General features: G+C 39.9%; 1 protein-coding gene across 9 annotated transcripts in view; it reads right to left on the bottom strand.

Annotated features, from left to right (window-relative positions):
• LOC309692454 (discs large homolog 1-like protein) overlaps positions 1-17,721 on the bottom strand; it is a 112,866-nt gene that overhangs the window by 49,769 nt on the left and 45,376 nt on the right. The window contains exon 1 of one of the 9 annotated variants that reach the window (XM_082510962.1): positions 5,418-6,546. The exons of the other annotated variants lie outside the window; for them this stretch is intronic. Within the exon in view, the coding sequence (XP_082367088.1) occupies positions 5,418-6,338 (921 nt within the window). The 5' untranslated portion in view covers positions 6,339-6,546. Of the gene's footprint in view, positions 1-5,417; positions 6,547-17,721 lie in introns of those variants that run through there. 9 annotated transcript variants of the gene reach the window in all.

The following is a 17,721-nucleotide window of genomic DNA, read 5'->3' as shown; positions in this document are numbered from 1 at the left end:
TTGTTTTTTATATGTAAAAGCTCATATGATGATTATAATAAGGATAAGGACAGCTGCATTGTCAAAATGTGTCAGTGTGTGGGTATAATGGTGGCAGAAAAATCAATCAGTAAAAAAATTCTGCTAGAAAAAACACACTCACTGAATGTAACTCCAGTTCTGAGTATATGCACAGCCCCCCTGTGGGCTTTCCCATTGGTTGGGTGTGGTGGTCAGAGGGGTGGCCAGATTTTAGCCTGTGGACGACAGACTCTACACTCCTGACTTTCACCAGCCAAAACTTGTTTGTCACTGTAATTATCGTGTAGGCTTAACCTGTTAATACCAACAAAGATAACCAGTTAATTGTTTATTCTAATAGTCTTAGACAATGAAACACACTGACGGAGTCACCTCAGCTGACGCTACTGTATTAACACCTATTAACCACAGTATGGAATTTATTCCACTATGCATGCTAGTCCACCGCTTTGCCTAAACCTTATGTGACTCCCTCAGCAGAGGAAAAGCGTTGCACAGTGCAGACAAGCTCTGCGTATGTGTCTCTTTCTCTGTTTGTGCGCACCATTCACAAAGCGACAAATCCAGTCCGTCACTCAGCTGGTGATTCCATTGGCACGCCATGTCAGACTGCACCCTTATGTAACATCAATACATATTTGAATTTGTGTGTCTCTGAGTGTGTGAGGACAGAGTTGTGTTACATGAAAAGGCCAAAAGTACAAATGTGCAAATATAAACAAACAAGCACTCGGTGCACAAATACACATGCACACAAAACATCCATATCCAGACAGTGTTTAGTTATCCTGTGCAAGTGATTGTCAGTCGTTACATAAGGGGTGTTACACCAGCTGTGTTATCATGGCATTATGGTTGGTTGAGTCCAACACAGGACAGCTTAGAGAGAGATCCAGACTATCCCACGTTTGTCTTATCACACAGAGAGACATACAAGTGATTAGGTCCTGAAGGAGGTCTGCATATGTGTGTGTGTGTGCGCGAGTGTGTAGACTTGGGGAAATGATTTTCCATTAGTGTAGCGGGCTTTAATCAGCTTCTAAACCATCAACGTAATTATTAATTAGCAGATGACTCATGATTGGAGAAACAGAAATCAAGAATCCTATCCGGTTGTTCAGTCTGACGTCACTAGCCGTGTCTGGGTCTAAACTCCGCTGCAGGTCCATATATCAAACGATCACTATGGCATTACTGAGAGTTGAAAAACTGTCTAAAGTCTTTCATCTTTAATAAAATGATCAGCGTTCTGCTCTACCAGGTGTAACAATTGAGTTTAACATCCAGGCATCCATGAAAACCGAATTTATGACATTTAACGGAGTTAGAAGTTAGCAGGGAGTTAGCTCGCTAGCTTCTATCTAAATACAATATAGCATGTCTTGACTGCGGGGTTTTGGAAACAAATTAAAACGTGCAGCTCTGCTATCACTTCCAGCATAAATGAAGACAGAAAACTAAACAGCAGTGACGTTTGTAGGGTTACTGAAGTTGGGCTAGCTGGTATATAATGATGTGCTATGTGACCGCTAGCGACACAGCTATGTTAGCATAATATAAACAAGCTAACCTTTTTTCCACTCGATAAAAGTTAACGTGAGTGTTTTCGGTGGTCAGAAACAAATGTAATCGCATGGCAGGATGCTGTAAAAGGACCAAACTTCAGCCAGGAGAACAACTGAGATAATCCATCCACAATACGAGGTTAGTCATTCATATACTGCTGCATGGGCTGGGCTGTAGTTACATCCTAGGGTTTTAAAAACTGAGCTTAAATAAATGATTAGCGGTAATAAAAGCCGAGGGAGGTCAACAGGGATCACTGACTGTTTTAGGAGCTTTTTGAGATCAAATAGAAGAAAATACAAAACATTAAACATGTTAACAACACAAAAGCCATATTAAACGCAGACTACTTTAGACCCGGAAGTAGGATTCGTCGCGTCATCACTGAACAACCGGATAGCAATCTAACACACACACAATCACATATGGAAGAACGTGCAAAACACATACAAAGGCCAAAGTGTTGCGTTTCTCTAAAACCAACTCACACTGGCTGTACACAGAGGTGAACATGGACCCAAACATTCATACAATCATAACATCATCGCTCGTTCTGACTTCCTAACAAGCAATGAAAATCAGATAACTTAATCAGATGGAGCATGACTCCATCCACTCAGAACAACCACTCTAATCACACTAATCACACCATCGCTACCTTCTAACTCTGTGATCACCGTGTCCGCAATAACTATAGCAAGTAGAAGAGAGCTACACTGTTACATTCATTTCCTTTACTATTCTTCATCTCTGTAGAGTTTATATAATACGACACATTTCCTGTTACACATGGATGGCTATGCTCTTTTGATTGTATTACTGGGAATCGCTCTTGCACTGCGCCCATCATCGTTCAGTGCTGTCCCATTGACTGCAGGCTTTATTTTGAAACCTTTCATTTGCTCTAAATCTGTTTTCTCTGTATTTCTGAATTACTTCCAGTATCCCTCAGAGTAAAAGAGAGACAAGCTATGAATATATTACAATTCATTTGACAGCCCAGAGTGCAGTTTTGTGTGGAAAACATCAGCAAAGCACTCGAAGCTTCAAGATAATGGCAGCAATACTGTAGTGACCTTATGCTTCTAAATTGTCCATAACACTGTGGTCAGATATAAGTACAACACTTGGAGATTGCTTTTAGCAGCCAATGTATTTGTAGCCCTCCCATCAGGAAAACAAGAATAATATTAAGGGCATTTGGAATATTGGGTAAGTATTGGGTAACAAGAACACACCCTCAGATCGGCCTATTTATTTCATTAAGAATAGTCAAGTTGTTGATGACAGGACTGAAGTAGCAAACGAATTAAATTCCTTTTTTGTAAATGTTGGACCTACTTTAGCAAATTTAATTAGAAAAAATGACGACCCAGAATATGAGGAAGTCTAGAAAGGAGAAAGTAGAGTGGTTACTTCTATATTCTTAGCTGATATTACCATAAAAGAACTAGTAGCAATTGTAGAAAACTTTAAAAATAAAAAATCTACTGACTGTGATGGTATAGACATGGTTATAATTAAAAAGACTTTAGACTGAATAAGTATTTCTCTTTGCTATATTTTTAATCTCTCGTTACAATCAGGAGTATTTCCTGATTGAATGAAAGTGGCAAAAGTGATACCCTTATATAAATCAGGAGATAAGCATAGTTTTAATAACGCCAGTGTCTCTTTTGTCACAGTTTTCAAAAGTGCTTGAAAAACTTTTTGCGTAAAGACTTGATAGTTTTATTGAAAAAAATCAACTAATAAATGAAAATCAATTTGGCTTTCGTAAAAATAGATCAACGGCATTAGCATTGTTGACTTTCATTGACGATATTTCATCTGCAACCCATAATAATAAATACACAGTCGGGGTATTCGTTGATTTAAAAAAAGCTTTTGACACGTTACAACGTTCTATTTTGATTTCTAAATTGTATACTTATGGTGTGAGAGGAGTGGCATTGAATTGGTTAAGGAGTTATTTAGAAAATAAGTCCCAATATGTACATTAACTCGGCAATACCTCTGAAAGATTGAAGATTGTATGTGGCGTTCCTCAAGGTTCTATTTTGGGACCTAAACTTTTTAATTTATATATTAATGATATCTGTGACGTATCAAAAAGGTTAAATTTTATTTTATTTGCAGATGACACAAATGTTTATTGCTCAGGAGTGAATTTGAAAGATTTGAAATTATGATTTCTGAGATGTTAAGATTAAAAAAATGGTTTGATGTAAATAAATTATTTTTGAATCTGACAAAAACGAAATTCATGATATTTGGCAATCGTGTAAAGGAGGAAGAAGTCATTATGTCCATTAATGGAGAATTGATTGAAAGAGTTGCTGAATTTCGCTTTTTGGGTGTAAGAGTAGATGAAAATATGACGTGGAAATCACATATTGAGTATTAGAAAGAAGATGGTTAAAAACATTTATATTTTGGGAAATGTAAGAGATTTATTAGATGACAAAACAATGCGCATTTTATATTTTTCATTGTTTTTCTCATACTTTAGTTACTGTGTGGAAGTTTGGGGAATACATATGAGAATGCTATAAAACCTCTAAACTTATTGCAGAAGAAAGTGATACGAATGATTCATAACGTTAAATATAGAGAACATACAAATAAATTATTTATAAAATTGAAATTATTAAAATTAGGAGATTTAAATTTGTTGTTTTGTTTGAGTTAGGACCGGAGATAAATGTTAGTTTGTTCCTTGCTTTTTGGTGCCCACTTGCAATATAAGTTGTATTGTAGATAGGGGGCAGGGTTTAATAAGAATATTTTCTTCTTCCTGCTCCTATTCACACATGGTTGCAGTGCTTTACCGATAGAAAGTGTGGTTGGTTTGTCTGAAAGAACTAACTGTGGAAACTGTTGTACCAAGTGTGAAATAAATAAATAAATGAAATGAGATAGCAATACTCTGAGTCTGAAGGAGGCTGTTGTCACAAATTACACTTCTTCCTTGCTCACTGTTCCATCTTTCTTTTAGGGACTAATGTAGCCAGTTTATATTGATTCTAGCAGTACTTTGAACATAGTAATCAATGCTATTATTTCCATACAATTGAAGCTCTTATCAGATGTTATGTCAGTAAAGGACACAGTGTCCTGTATAAAATCAGTGAATGTCTCGTTCTCTACTGCCATGTGTTTTTTTCCCTTTTTGTAACGCACTCTCTATATCACCCCTATATAAGTGTGTAGCTTTTCATTTGAAGATCTTTCTACAAACAAACACTAAGAAAGCAATTTGCCCAAAATGCAGTGGCCAATAAAATAGCTGGAAAATAGTGACATAGAAATATATGTTAAGTAGAAGTATATGCTCTCTGAAACTGAACTGCAGACCAATGTGATATACTCAAAGAAATAATACAGATTTCTTTGTAGTTAGCATGAGGTTATCTTTCAAATGATACAATGGACTAAAGGAGGCCCTTTCCTTACAATACCAATAAATCCACCTAGCAGAATGGTCTACAGTACATGCAGGACACCCTCCCCCATCCCAAACCTAGTTCTAGATACCAAGGCTATAGTTACTTCTACACCTATTGAAATTTTGAGGATGAAATAGTAAATGATTAATTTTCTTTTATAATCAATCATTAGCTTGACTGCTTATCAAAAAAAGCGGGAAGTATTTGTTCATGACTTTATTTAGCACTAATAACAGGCAAAATCCACCACAAGTGCATCTGCACAATGCATAACTGAAAATTGTTTCTGGTATCAGCATCTCACTCAGTAGAGATAGATGGGAAATAACGCTGTTCCCGCCTTTGCTGTCCACGTCTGACATACTTCCACCTATAACCTACCTGTACATGGGCTTGTATTCGTGGGAAGTGGTGTATGAGTGGCACATGTGGGGGTGTCTCCATTGAGTGTGCAGTCCAGATATACGTGTCATTGGGCCACAGCCTGCCTCCTGTTTTGCCTTTGCTCTTTATGGGACTCTTTTTCACGCTGTCTCTAAGATTGGGAAACTTCCCTCTACAGCCCCTGTTGGCGAGGTTGGTAGGAAGTGTGCTCCACCCATTACCCCCCAGCCCGGAATACAAGGGGAGCTGTGGAGAGTGAAAAGGATGGATAGAAAGCGACTGGGAGGCATGAGGAAGAGGAGAAGGGCAGTTGTGGTGGTGGTGCTGGTACTGCTGGAACAGTGAGTGGTGACTGGGGGAGCGGAGCTGCTGCTGCTGGTGGTAGATTTGATGAGTCGAATGTGAAGAGAGCATGTGACTGGGCGAGGCTGATGGGTGATACTGGTTGTGAGAATGATGCTGCAGCTGATGATGACTTGCTGACAGGTGAAGCAAGTGGTCGTTGGGGGAGTGATAGTGGCCTGGCGATAGGTGAAGCTGATGGTGGCTTGGCGAAGGAAATAGACTGTTTGGGGACTGTGGGGCCAGATGGCAAGTTGGTGATGGCGGGCATAGCTGATGACTGGAAGATGGTGGCGCTATGTGGTAGTAGCTGGGAGAGGGAGACGGAGTGAGCTGTTTTGGCGGATGCCGTTGCTTTGGCTTTGGTGAATGCGGGTGGCGCTTTGGTGAGTGTCGAGGCGAAGATTGCAGTTGGTTACTCGGCGTCTGTACTTGCAATAAATTCTGGTTATGCTTCGAGTGAGAGTGGCTCTTGCTCGACTTGGCCTTCCCTTTGCCAGATTTGCCCTTTGTGGTGCCACCGCTGGGCTTTTTAGGGCTACAACAAAACTCATGGCTGTGGAAATAAGTGTTCATACTGACAAAGATTCATAAAAACACAAAGAAATCCTCTCTGTCGTCTTTACGTTTTGTTTTTTTATTTATCGCTTACCACACTCTCTCCTTTACTGAGATGCTCCTCACCATCACTTCTGTCTGAATAATGTAGGTCATGCCTCTCAAGAACAACCAATCCCTCTCCGCATCCAGTACAAAGTAGGTATTTCAGCCCTTTTTTCTCATATGTCAATAAGTAAATCTCACCGGAATAAAAAAAAAAAAAAGTAATCCCTCCTCTTTAGGCAACTTTACTCGTGTTTCCTTTCCCTTACGGATTTGAGTGTGAATTAGTCGTCAAAAGCAAAGCATCCTCCTTTATTAGCATTTTTAACACTCTCACCATCTCTCAGTGGTATGGTAGCAGTAGGATAATAAAAGCTGGGTCCCAAAAAGAAACAGGAAAGCCACTTGGACAAGTTGACCACTCCTTCCAGTCCTGCTTTGTTTCTGTAGACAGTGCTCCAATGGAAGATTTCTCACTCCTGTGGTTAGTCTACTCCAGTCTTCAGTCAGAGTAATTCACATTATCCACCGACAGCACACTCCAGTTTTGTATCAAAAGTGTTGGCCCCTCAGCATTCATCACATTTATATATTCCAAAAAGTCCTATATTGCATTTCCCTTTTCTCTTAAGATTTATATTCATTCTTTAAATCCAGCAGAAATTTAAAAAAAGGTCTGAAAGAGTTCTCATCATCTTCCTTCTCTCATCTTGTCTTGTTTTCATGGTATGATAGATTGAATTAGCCACATCCCTCAGCTGCTCTCATCTTTCTATGGTGCCTCTTTCCCTCAGCATCCACCTCTCTCTCTCTCTCTTTCTCTCTCTTTCCCCAACTCACTCTCTTGCTCTTTCTCTCCCTTTCCCGGACTGGCCAATTAGGGGGCTTCCCCGGACTCCTGCACATGACAGCAGCCAGGCATAACTAATCGATAGGCAACCGAGGACAGCAATACAGCGCTCAGAGTCACAGTGTGTGTGTGTACAAAGAAGGGAGTGCTGTGATTGGTGGATTGCGGTCGCTTCCATCAACCTTTGTCTTGCTCTTTTAAAGCATCTCAAGACAGGCCGGGTCAGCTGGAATGCAGTGTTTGCAAGCGCGTTTTGTGTGTATGCCTTGGCCTACTTCACTGTCTCTTTGTGAATCATGATGTGGTTGCTTATTATATGTTTCAGGCTTTAATTTATCTATGGCAGAAGGTACGCCTTTGATCTTTTACAGTTGTGGTCAGGTATGGAAACTTAATACATAACCATCTAAATTGTGTTTTTTTATTTATTTCTTGCATACAGTGCCACGAAAAAGTATTTGTCCCACTGCAGAAAATCCTCAAGGAAAGTGTCCAGCTATCAGTTCACGCGCTGAAGTTCAAACTCAGTTATTCAGCAGGACAGTGACTGGAAACACCAAGTCCACCCCTGAAAAGCTAAAAAAACAAAACACAATGAAGGTTTTGGAGTGGCCAAATCAAAGTCCTGACTTAAAGCCAACTAAGATTCTTTGGCATGACCACATCGTTCATGCTCCAAAACCCTCCAATGTGACTGGATTAAAATAATTCAGCAAAGAAGAGTAATTGCTTTTTACACAGGACCACGTAGGTTTTTCTTCCCTTAATAAACGATCAATGAACAACAACAACAACAACAACAACAAAAAATCAAACATTTTGTATTTACAGAAGTTCCTTTGTCTAATATTAAGATTTGTTTGATGATCTGAGACATAAAAGTGTGACAAATAAAGAAAAGAAATCAGGAAGGGGGCAAATACTTTGTCACTGCACTACACTTGCAGCGCTGAAGAGGTGTTGCAGTATAAGTAATAACGAGTAATATGGGATGTGGCATTGCACCTTTATGCAAAAAAAGATATTTGGCATTGTGGGCCTACTGAGCTTTTCCTTTGTTGTTCATTGTTTTGCGACGTTTCAGACAGGTTTTTTTCTTTTTTCTATTCTTGGCTCCATATGATGTCAGCTAGAGGGTCATTTCAGGGACACAGCTCTGGCTGGAAACACAGAAGCACTATCCATCTGCTGTTCAAACTTTCTCATTATGAGGAAAGTTGGAAAAAAATCGGCTTGTTTCTAACAGTGGATGAACTGTGAAAGAGCACCAAGGACCAGTATAATCTTAGTAAAGTATAAATTTGACACTTCTTATGTTTTCTTCCTGTTCAGATGGAACTAATTATATACCTATGCAACCTTATACCCCAGAAAACATTCAGATATTCAAGGTTATTGAAGAACTTGCAGTTTACATGTTTAGAAAAATGTATGTGTCTCTTTAACAAACTTAGATGGACTTGGTTAGATAACCAGCAGGAATTCATACTATTAACTGATTTGGGTTAAAGTCAACACTTGGCAACACTTAAAAATAAATCAATAAATTCACCTTCTTTTTTTTTTTACATTTAAGTAGATGCATAGATACGACTATAAAAACCCTACTGATATCAGTTGAGCCTGTGCACAGTGACTGAGAAAAGGCTTATTTTTTTTCCCAGATCAGTTTAAATATAGCTTCTGGCAGCCTACAGTTGGTATTTAGGAAAGAACAGGATCTGCCATTGGAGCAAGAGAAATGCACACACACATACACCTATCTGGTTGTAGCTATGAGCCTGATGTCTTTATAATGTCAGTTAATATATAGCACAACTGGCCCCAAACCAAGCTGATAAGCAAAAGAGAAGCAAATAGAGATAAGGCACATTAAAAAGCAGCACCCATGTGGAGAGCACAAAGGGATGGAGAGAGGGCGAGGGTGGCAGAGAGAAAGCCTGTTGTAGCGGCCCAGTGCGTTACGAGTGTGTGTGTGTGTGTGTGTGAGAGAGAGTGTGTGTGTTCCCTGTGTAAAGTACTGCTAGCGCTGCAGGCTAAGCGCTCAGTCAGAAGAGGATGAGCAAGAAGAATAGGCTGTTAGCATCACAGCGCTAAATGAAGCCAGCACTAATATAGTGCTAGAGGGCGGGGTAGGGAGGGGTGGAGGCTGCTGCTGAAACATGAAAATACAGGGATGGGGTGGAGAGGGCAGACAAGGAGAAGAAACAAGGATGTGAGAATAAGATATTTCACATCTTAGAGCCTAATCCACAATGCTGCAGTGTGGATTAGGCTCATATGAGAGAAGTATAATCTGTCAGTCAGGTTCTAGTCCCTGCTGTGATTACTCCATTAGTACTAAAGGTGGGACAAACTTGACACTGCACCCCCAAATCTTTTTATTAGAAATCATCTGACTCAGCCTGCCTACACTGTGTCAAGCTCTACTTAGCTTTCTACCCCCACTCTAATTTGACACCACTATGTAATGTTTTAATTTAATTTTTTTAACAGAAAAACATTAGGAAAATAATAAATCAGCCAACGTTACACCATCAGTTCTGCACACTGGTTTAATTGAGTAGTTATTTTCTCTTCTGGGTCAGAACAACCCGACTATCCAGGAGAAAAAAAACAACCTTATTTGCTGAGTATAAAACCTTTTGTGCTCCATGCAATTACTGTAATAGATATTAATTATTCTTTTACACATGCACACACGCACACACAGTCACACACATGAAAAATGTTCAAAGCACTGAATTCACACAATCCTTTCTTTCCTGTAAAAAGTGAAGATGTGGGCCATGTCTTTTTTGCTCCTTCATGCTTCACTCAAGCAAAATGTTTTACTATTTATCTCTAAAAGCCAAAAACTGACCACACCAAGAGCCGTCAGCGAGGATCAAGTGTTTGACAGCAAAAACAGACATGTGACAGGAGACAGCATCTTGGCTGGAGGCTGAGAGGATTTGCAGAACAGACTTCCGAAAACAATTAACTACAATCAATAAACTCCACTCTCTCCAGATTGGAGACTAGGTTGTAATCCTGGCTGTCCCCAGCAGGAGGCCTCAGACTCCACAGACAGATGGAGAACTGAGAGGAGGCTAGAATGCACGCACACAGATACGATGAAGGTGACGTCATGAGTACTGACTTACATTTATGTAGTGTCCCACTCAGATACTGAGGCCCCACACCTCAAAAAATTCAAATCATTTACTGACTCTTAGGTGAGCAAAATAATTGTCATAATAATGAACACACAGGTATAGAGCTTTGAATGCTGTCCAGTTTTCCAATCCCACAAAATGTTACATTTTGTAGTTTCTTGATGGTATAATGGTATAATTCAGAGTATTTTGAAGCTTCAGTTGTCGAGTGCTTGGCTTCATCTTGGAATCACTTCATCTTAATTGAAACTGATGGTACATATTACGGTAAATATTACGGTAAAGGCTGTAAAATACATTTTCGGTGTAATTATACGGCCTGAAGAGTTCAAGAAGTGCTCAGTCCAATTAGCACTGGCACCAGGTCTAACAGCATTTAAAAGGCATTTCCTGTTAACAAATGCGCGTACTATTTGTCATGTCACTGACTTTTCTAAACAGACACAAATCGACTGAATAATGGCAGCAGATGCTCTGACACGATCCACAAGTAAAGCTTGTAAAAAAGACCAACAGGAGCTGTGGTCTCCATGGATCCAGTGGGTGATCAGACATGTGAGGCTGCAGCCTGAGATCTTCATTATCATATATCACACACCAGCAGCAGAAATCAGTATTAATTTACAGAGTCTGTTATGACTAGAGCAGAGATGTGCTCTGGGCTGGAGCTGGAAGGCTTTGACAAGCTTTTGCTGTTAAAGATTTAAATGTTGTCTGTCTGTAAAATAATAAGATTTAATATTGTCCTTAACTAACTGAGACAAAGAGGAGATCAAGCTTGGCAGACACTTCATTCAGTTTTTTTCACCAGCCAGAAATTTAATAGAGCACAAATATTCTATAGCAAATGGTTACCTGAGCTCTAACAGCTTATTTAGCTGAAATTCAGGAAATTGACAGCAAGAAAATTCTATTTATTTAAATAAAAATCTAACATAACTTGAAATGGATGTCCCTGTTTACCACCCATATATGTATCTGTTGACCGATATCACAACGTTAACAAATAAGATATGCTGCGACACATCAGTGTTGTTCATGTTCAAAAATTGCACGATCAGTGTTTCCCACAGAATCAGTAGTGCACAGACATACAAGCATTGACATACATCTTATTTTCATAAAGAAACTACTTGTGGCAATACATTACTATTATCAGCTTCCTCATTCTGTGGATGAACTACATCTACACTCTTTCAGACTGTACCTGGGCTTCAGGCGCAGGTAAAACAAGGAGCTGGTGAAAAGACTTTGAAATATGTCCCTTATTTCTCATATGGATCAAATTGCTTCCTGTCATGTAAATAAATAACCACAACAAAAACCCACAGATTCAGAGTCTGTGGATCCCTATTTGAAACAGCATTCATCCTGAATCGACAGCGTCTTAGCGTATCGATAAGAACATGGCTTAGAAACACACTGTAAACACGTTGTACCCACAGAAGTGTGGCCTTTATCATAACATAATGGGATTATTACAGTTCTGAAGATTTAACTTCAGCTAATGTGAAGCACTGATCGACAAGAAAGAAATGATTTCTGGAGGATTTGTTTACTGCAATAGTGACTTATTTTCAATCTCATGCCACTATTCCTTATCATAAATACTACAAGTGGGATAACATGCTGTAATAGGAAAGTTAGTGGGGTCAACAGGAGCAGGGCCGAGTCTTCTGTACTGTCGTAAACACCTCCTCCTCCTCTGATTGTTGACCTCAGGAAGCGATCCTACTTGTGGGGATGTTGTGTACGATCGTTTCCTGAATTAAGCGCGCAAGGTTCAACAATTACTGAGAGGTTCGTTCGCCGTGGTGTTCACCGCGCTCTCTTTCCCCATCTATCTGTGTCACTCATACATGCTGGTGAAACCATAGCTTCTGTTAACTAGACTGCATGTGCATCCCTCCAACTGTGAGCCAGAGCTCAGAGTGAAGTAATACATGCTGTAATGGTATTGTCTGTTAAGAAAGTGGTCTCGGTGTCAATTACAGTCACTGTAACTGACACTTTCTTTCTTTGTCTATCAGTGTGCCCACTGTGACTGCCAGGATGGTGATCTCTTCCTCCATGACTTAATTACAAACTCTGTTTTCAGTCTCTAGGCACTCTGCCTAATCCTGGCAGAGATGAAGGAGCTGGAGTCCTTACAGCAGTGCAACAAAAAAAGTGACTTAAAACTGTGGGTGTTAAAAAACTTCTACTCATTAGTTCCTTTTGAATACATTTATTACTCTAGCACAACCACACACTCATATTAAAGCACTGCCAAAGATCCAAAGACAGGAGGATAAGCAGCAACTACTTACCAGTTTATCTGCTGACCATTTTACACTAAACTTATTGCAAAAATGCAAAAATGTCAAATAAAAATTACAAAGAAAATATTACGTTTCTAAATTGATGTAGGAAAAATGCTTGTTTTTATCTAAGCAACTGTCATAACAAAAGCTTCTTTAGTACCAGTAGTTTTTATGGTATTTTCAACAACCTGGCCATATTTTATTCTGGACAATAACAACATGTGGAATGATGAAAGTCCAGCACTATACTGCACGCATCAAAAGAAAAACGAAGGGAAAAAAGCCCCCACCAACAGCAAAACACAGCAAGGAAAAACAGTGTCACAGATCATTTCTAAAGGAAACAATGACATCCCTAAAGATGCAGGCAGCTGAAATAGAGACCGGATCTGTACATTCTTGGTGAGTGAGTCTAATAAGTTAAATTCATTTTAACAAAATGCTCTTGAAAAGCTGATATCTTTAAGTCTTACTGTCCCATCTATTCATTTACTTCCACTTGTCCAATGCAGGATTGTAGGAGGGGCGGGGACTATAGGGCAAGAGGCAGGGTACATCCTGGACAGTCCACCAATCTGTTGCAGGGCTGATACACAGAGACAGACAGCCATTCACACCTTTGGGAAATTTCGATTCACCAGTTAATCTAACCCCGCTAATTGCATGTCTGTGGACTGTGGGAGGAAGTTGGAGTACCAGGTGAGAACCCACACAGACACACAGAGAATACACAAACTCCACACAGAAAGGCCCCCAAATCCACCATGCACCGAGCAGATGGTGCTTTGAATCCAAGACCTACTTGGTGTAAAGCAACAGTACGAACCACTGCAGCATCATGATGCTGAAATCTTACCTTTACTGAAATTTTATGGTATTGCTGCTCATAGGATATGTGGAAATTTTGACAGTGTTAGTACTGACATTAAAATGTCTCATGCTGTTACTTTCTTAAAGAAGAAACATCAGAAGACACCCACTTGTACCTATCATGCAGAACATTAAAAAACTAACTGGAACTAGTGCATATTTGGCTTCCAAGTGACAGAAACCCTGGCCTGGTTGTTAACACGGACAAGTTATTTCATTTACAATCTGGGAACCAGATTTTGAACGTTTCTGGAAGCCAGCTGACATCACTAGTTCCTCTGCTGTCACTCTGCATATTATCTTTCTCAAAATGCAATCCCTGTCTTGCTCTTATTATGGACTGTTTACCTGCATGCAACCACAGCCAGCTCTAATACAAGCAAACAAATACAAGAAAGCTTCTGGTACCAAAATCGAATCCCTTCCCTGCTGACTCTGCATATTCATATCTGTTTTAGGACTTTTTCCAGAGGCAATTTGCTGAAGTGATATAAAAGATTTGATCATACCTACTTGAAGAAAGGGACAAACTGTGAGAGAAGCCACTACTGGTGGTGCTGCTGCTCATTTCTGTCACAGGATTAAACTTTAATTTTAATCAAGACGCACACTCATTGTCCTACAAGGAGGCACAATTACAAGTCAAGAGGGATGGCATCATTAACGTGGGACAAAGCTTGCTGTTTGCTGGCTCATATTCTCTGTGCAACAAAAGCTTTTCCAATTATAATCTGTGCCTTATGGTGTACAGTAATGAGCCTGTCACTTACTGTAGCACATCCATGTGTGACTGCATAACAAAGGTGCCAATATTATTCTGCCTGGTAGTAATAATAATACACAAGCAGACATTGTTGCTCTAAAATGAAAAGCCGATGCTCTAATGAAGCAGTGACACTCAAGGCTTCTGATTTACATCACAATCAGCACTTATATCCAGTCATGAATTTCTCAAGTAGCGGTGAATAGGTCAAGCCGCCTGTAGTGTCAAACCATCCCATAGTAATCACACAAGATGGATGGAGACATCGTTATGTTGTGTTCAGTCTCATTAGTTAGTGGACATATTAAGTGATTGCTTGTGGTCAGCTAATCTGTGCTGATTATATCAGCATAACCAGAGAACAGGCTGGAGGTAGGAGACTGATGGAGAGGGAGCGTGTGGAGATGTCTGTGTGTGTGTGTTCAGTGTGTGTGGGAGAGAGCTGATATGCAAGCTTCATCCCACTCACAGAAGGTGACGCAACACCTCACACACTCTCAAGCAGCGCAAATCCATTGCACTACTCATGGCCACAACACAATGTGTGTGTGTGTGTGTGTGTGTGCGTGTGTGTGAGATCACATATAAAGATAGCAAGTTTATATACAAATGTTCATCTACTTTTTCCTTTTTAACTTTAGCACTCTCTCGTGCACACAAAAACACACAAAAACCCAAATTTCTCCCTTTGGTGATCAGCGCAGCAGTATCACCATGACAACAGTTGATGCCACCTGCAGCGTTGGCTAGCATCAGAGGCGGTGCTCATTAGTTACGACACACAATGACGGTCCGGACGGTATACATTTGCATTATAATCCCACCCACTCATGACATCACCACCGCGCTATCATTTATAATAAAAGAGGGAAGATACAGCGAGGCTACTTTGTTGAGATCATTCCTTCTGTTCTGCAGAATCACACAACATTTACGATTTCATGTAGCAGCTGATCAGAATGAAAGAAAGCAGGCAGGGCACGTCAGTCATGATGCCCCGAGGGTTTCCGAGCAAGTCTGAACACGTTAATGTTTCCAAGTCATTGCTTTTAACCTTCAAGTTGCCCCAGTGTGTGTTTCCATATGATGTGAGCAGAGCACTATCACAGCAGAAGAAGAATAAAGAACCACTTCTATCTCGCGGCACCTGTTTGTGATTTCTCATTTATTCAGCATTAAAGCGCTTTTTCATTTCCATGAGGCCATGATGTATAGATTCTGAGTGTGGGAGGTGAAAATTCACAGCTATGGTGTGAAGACTCCAAAAAAAAAAAACTTACTTTATTTAATTACATAGTGCCCACTCAAATATTAGACTTGGAGTTTAATCGCACACAAGCATACTGGGGTCCTAGGTTTCCCATCAGACCAATGTACAAGGTGAAATAGTAGGAACGACAAATCCACAATCAGCTGTGAAAGAAAAGCCTACACATGCACATTGGTATCCCATGAGGTGCTGGGAGAGTGGAAAGTCTTCTCAGGAAGAGGAGGATAATGAGCCACTCTCTGCTGAAGCAGTGTGTGTGTGTGTGTGTGTGTGTGTGTGTGTGTGTGTGTGTGTGTGTGTGTGCTGGGGAGAGTAGGTTGAACTGTACTGTGCAAAAAGGCAGTATAGCTAAAGCATTTGTGACGTAGCTCCCACACATTTTCCATTTTAATATTACCGACATATATAGAGGATATTTTTAGACCTCATTCTTAGAATAAAACAACCACTGTAAATTTGTTACTCTGTCTTTTACACCTTTTGCTTGTGATAATACTGGAATCTGCTGTGATTAAATACATTTTAACACTTTTCTATTGAGTGGGAACATCTGACAGACAGCAGACAATGTGAAACCAAACAGAAAACCGATGTACTGCCTCTCCTGCTGATACTTTACATTCAGACTATTCCAACTAACAGTCCTAACATGATCGACAAGCTGACCTCTGTCGCTTGATTCGCTGTATGCTCAGATGGACATTTTATGATGGATAGTTTATGATTTTAGGATCGGATATCTAATCAGTCACTAATTGTCTCCGTCTGTGTCTTACTCTCTCTCCCACTCTGTCTCCCTACTCTGCCCAACCCTCTCCACACCCATTTCCTTTGACCACTAAACACATCTTTAAGGCTTTTAGAGCTCTTTCTGGAGAGCCAGTATGACCTTCATACCTCTTGTTTACTATTCATCAATTATAGAAAGAAATGGGTGGGGCAGTGAAAGAGAGGACTGCTGTTTGTGTGCACAAAAAATTTTTTTTTAAGCGTGTAGGGTTAACCTTTTGTGTGTGCTATAAAGAGACTCAAACTATATTTGCCTGCTGGTAGCAAATAACACTATCAAAGTACAGCCAAAAGTCAACATCCAGGCTACCTATACAGATGGATTGACTGGAGCGCTGATAGCGTTTAGAATCAATAACATTACTGTCATCGAGGAAGAGGCTTAGCAACAGACACCACTGAGATAAAGTCCAGTCTAAAATCCATATGATTCCAAAACTATATCATACTGTTATGCTTTATATGGTTTTTTCAAAAAGTGTTGAACATTTTAAACAATTTGATTAAAGATTAATGAACATTTGTGTATTGTTAGCTCAACAATCTAAACCATCAAAACCTTAACTGGCTCTGGCCATTAGCACTTGCAAGTTAATGTGGGGTTTATAGTCCCAAAGAGAGAAAGACTAAGAACCAGTTCACAAGCTACAGGGAGTCCTGCAATGCATAGCACTATAGAGATGACAGTATGCGTGGGCTGAATGCTGGTTAACATTTAGGTATAATGTGAGAGTGAGAGTGAATGAATAGTGGCATTGTAAAGCGCTTTGGGTGCCTTGAAAAGCGCTATATAAATCCAATCCATTATTATTATTATTATTATTATTATTATAATCAGGAAAGGAAGTGACAGATGATTTTACGACGAAAAGGAAGAAGTGCAAGTGAAATCATCAAAGATTAGAAAAAGCACAGATAAAAAGCACAGACAGTGGCTGAAGTGCTTCCACTCCACTACAAAGATACTGTTTATGATCACTTCTGCCTCAACTCTCTTTTGCTGTAAAGAGCAAAAGAGCAAGAAATTAGGAGCATCACAATACTGGTTGGGCTATATATTTTAATGCTGCCCCCTGGAGACAGTAGAAAGTTATTACATATAGACATGGGTCTGCAAAGCTCTGTGTATCATAATGGAAGCTTGATATAACCAACACACACACAGTGTCAAATGTATCACACCACATTTATATCCATACACTCTCTCTGTGGGACCGAGAGTTGTGTTAGTGAGGGCGTGTTTAGCATAATGCCCTATCAGTCATGCAGTAAGTGTCTGAGACTTGGAAATGGTAACACCCTGGGAGAACACAGGCCAATATGATTATTGCAAGGAGGTGGGTTACTTTTTTC

The sequence above is a fragment of the Aulonocara stuartgranti genome (assembly GCF_965226115.1).
Source record: "Aulonocara stuartgranti genome assembly, chromosome: 17".
Classification (NCBI taxonomy): Eukaryota; Metazoa; Chordata; class Actinopteri; order Cichliformes; family Cichlidae; genus Aulonocara; species Aulonocara stuartgranti.
The sequence above is the reverse complement of the archived record's forward strand: the minus strand, read 5'-3'. Positions and strand labels throughout refer to the sequence as shown.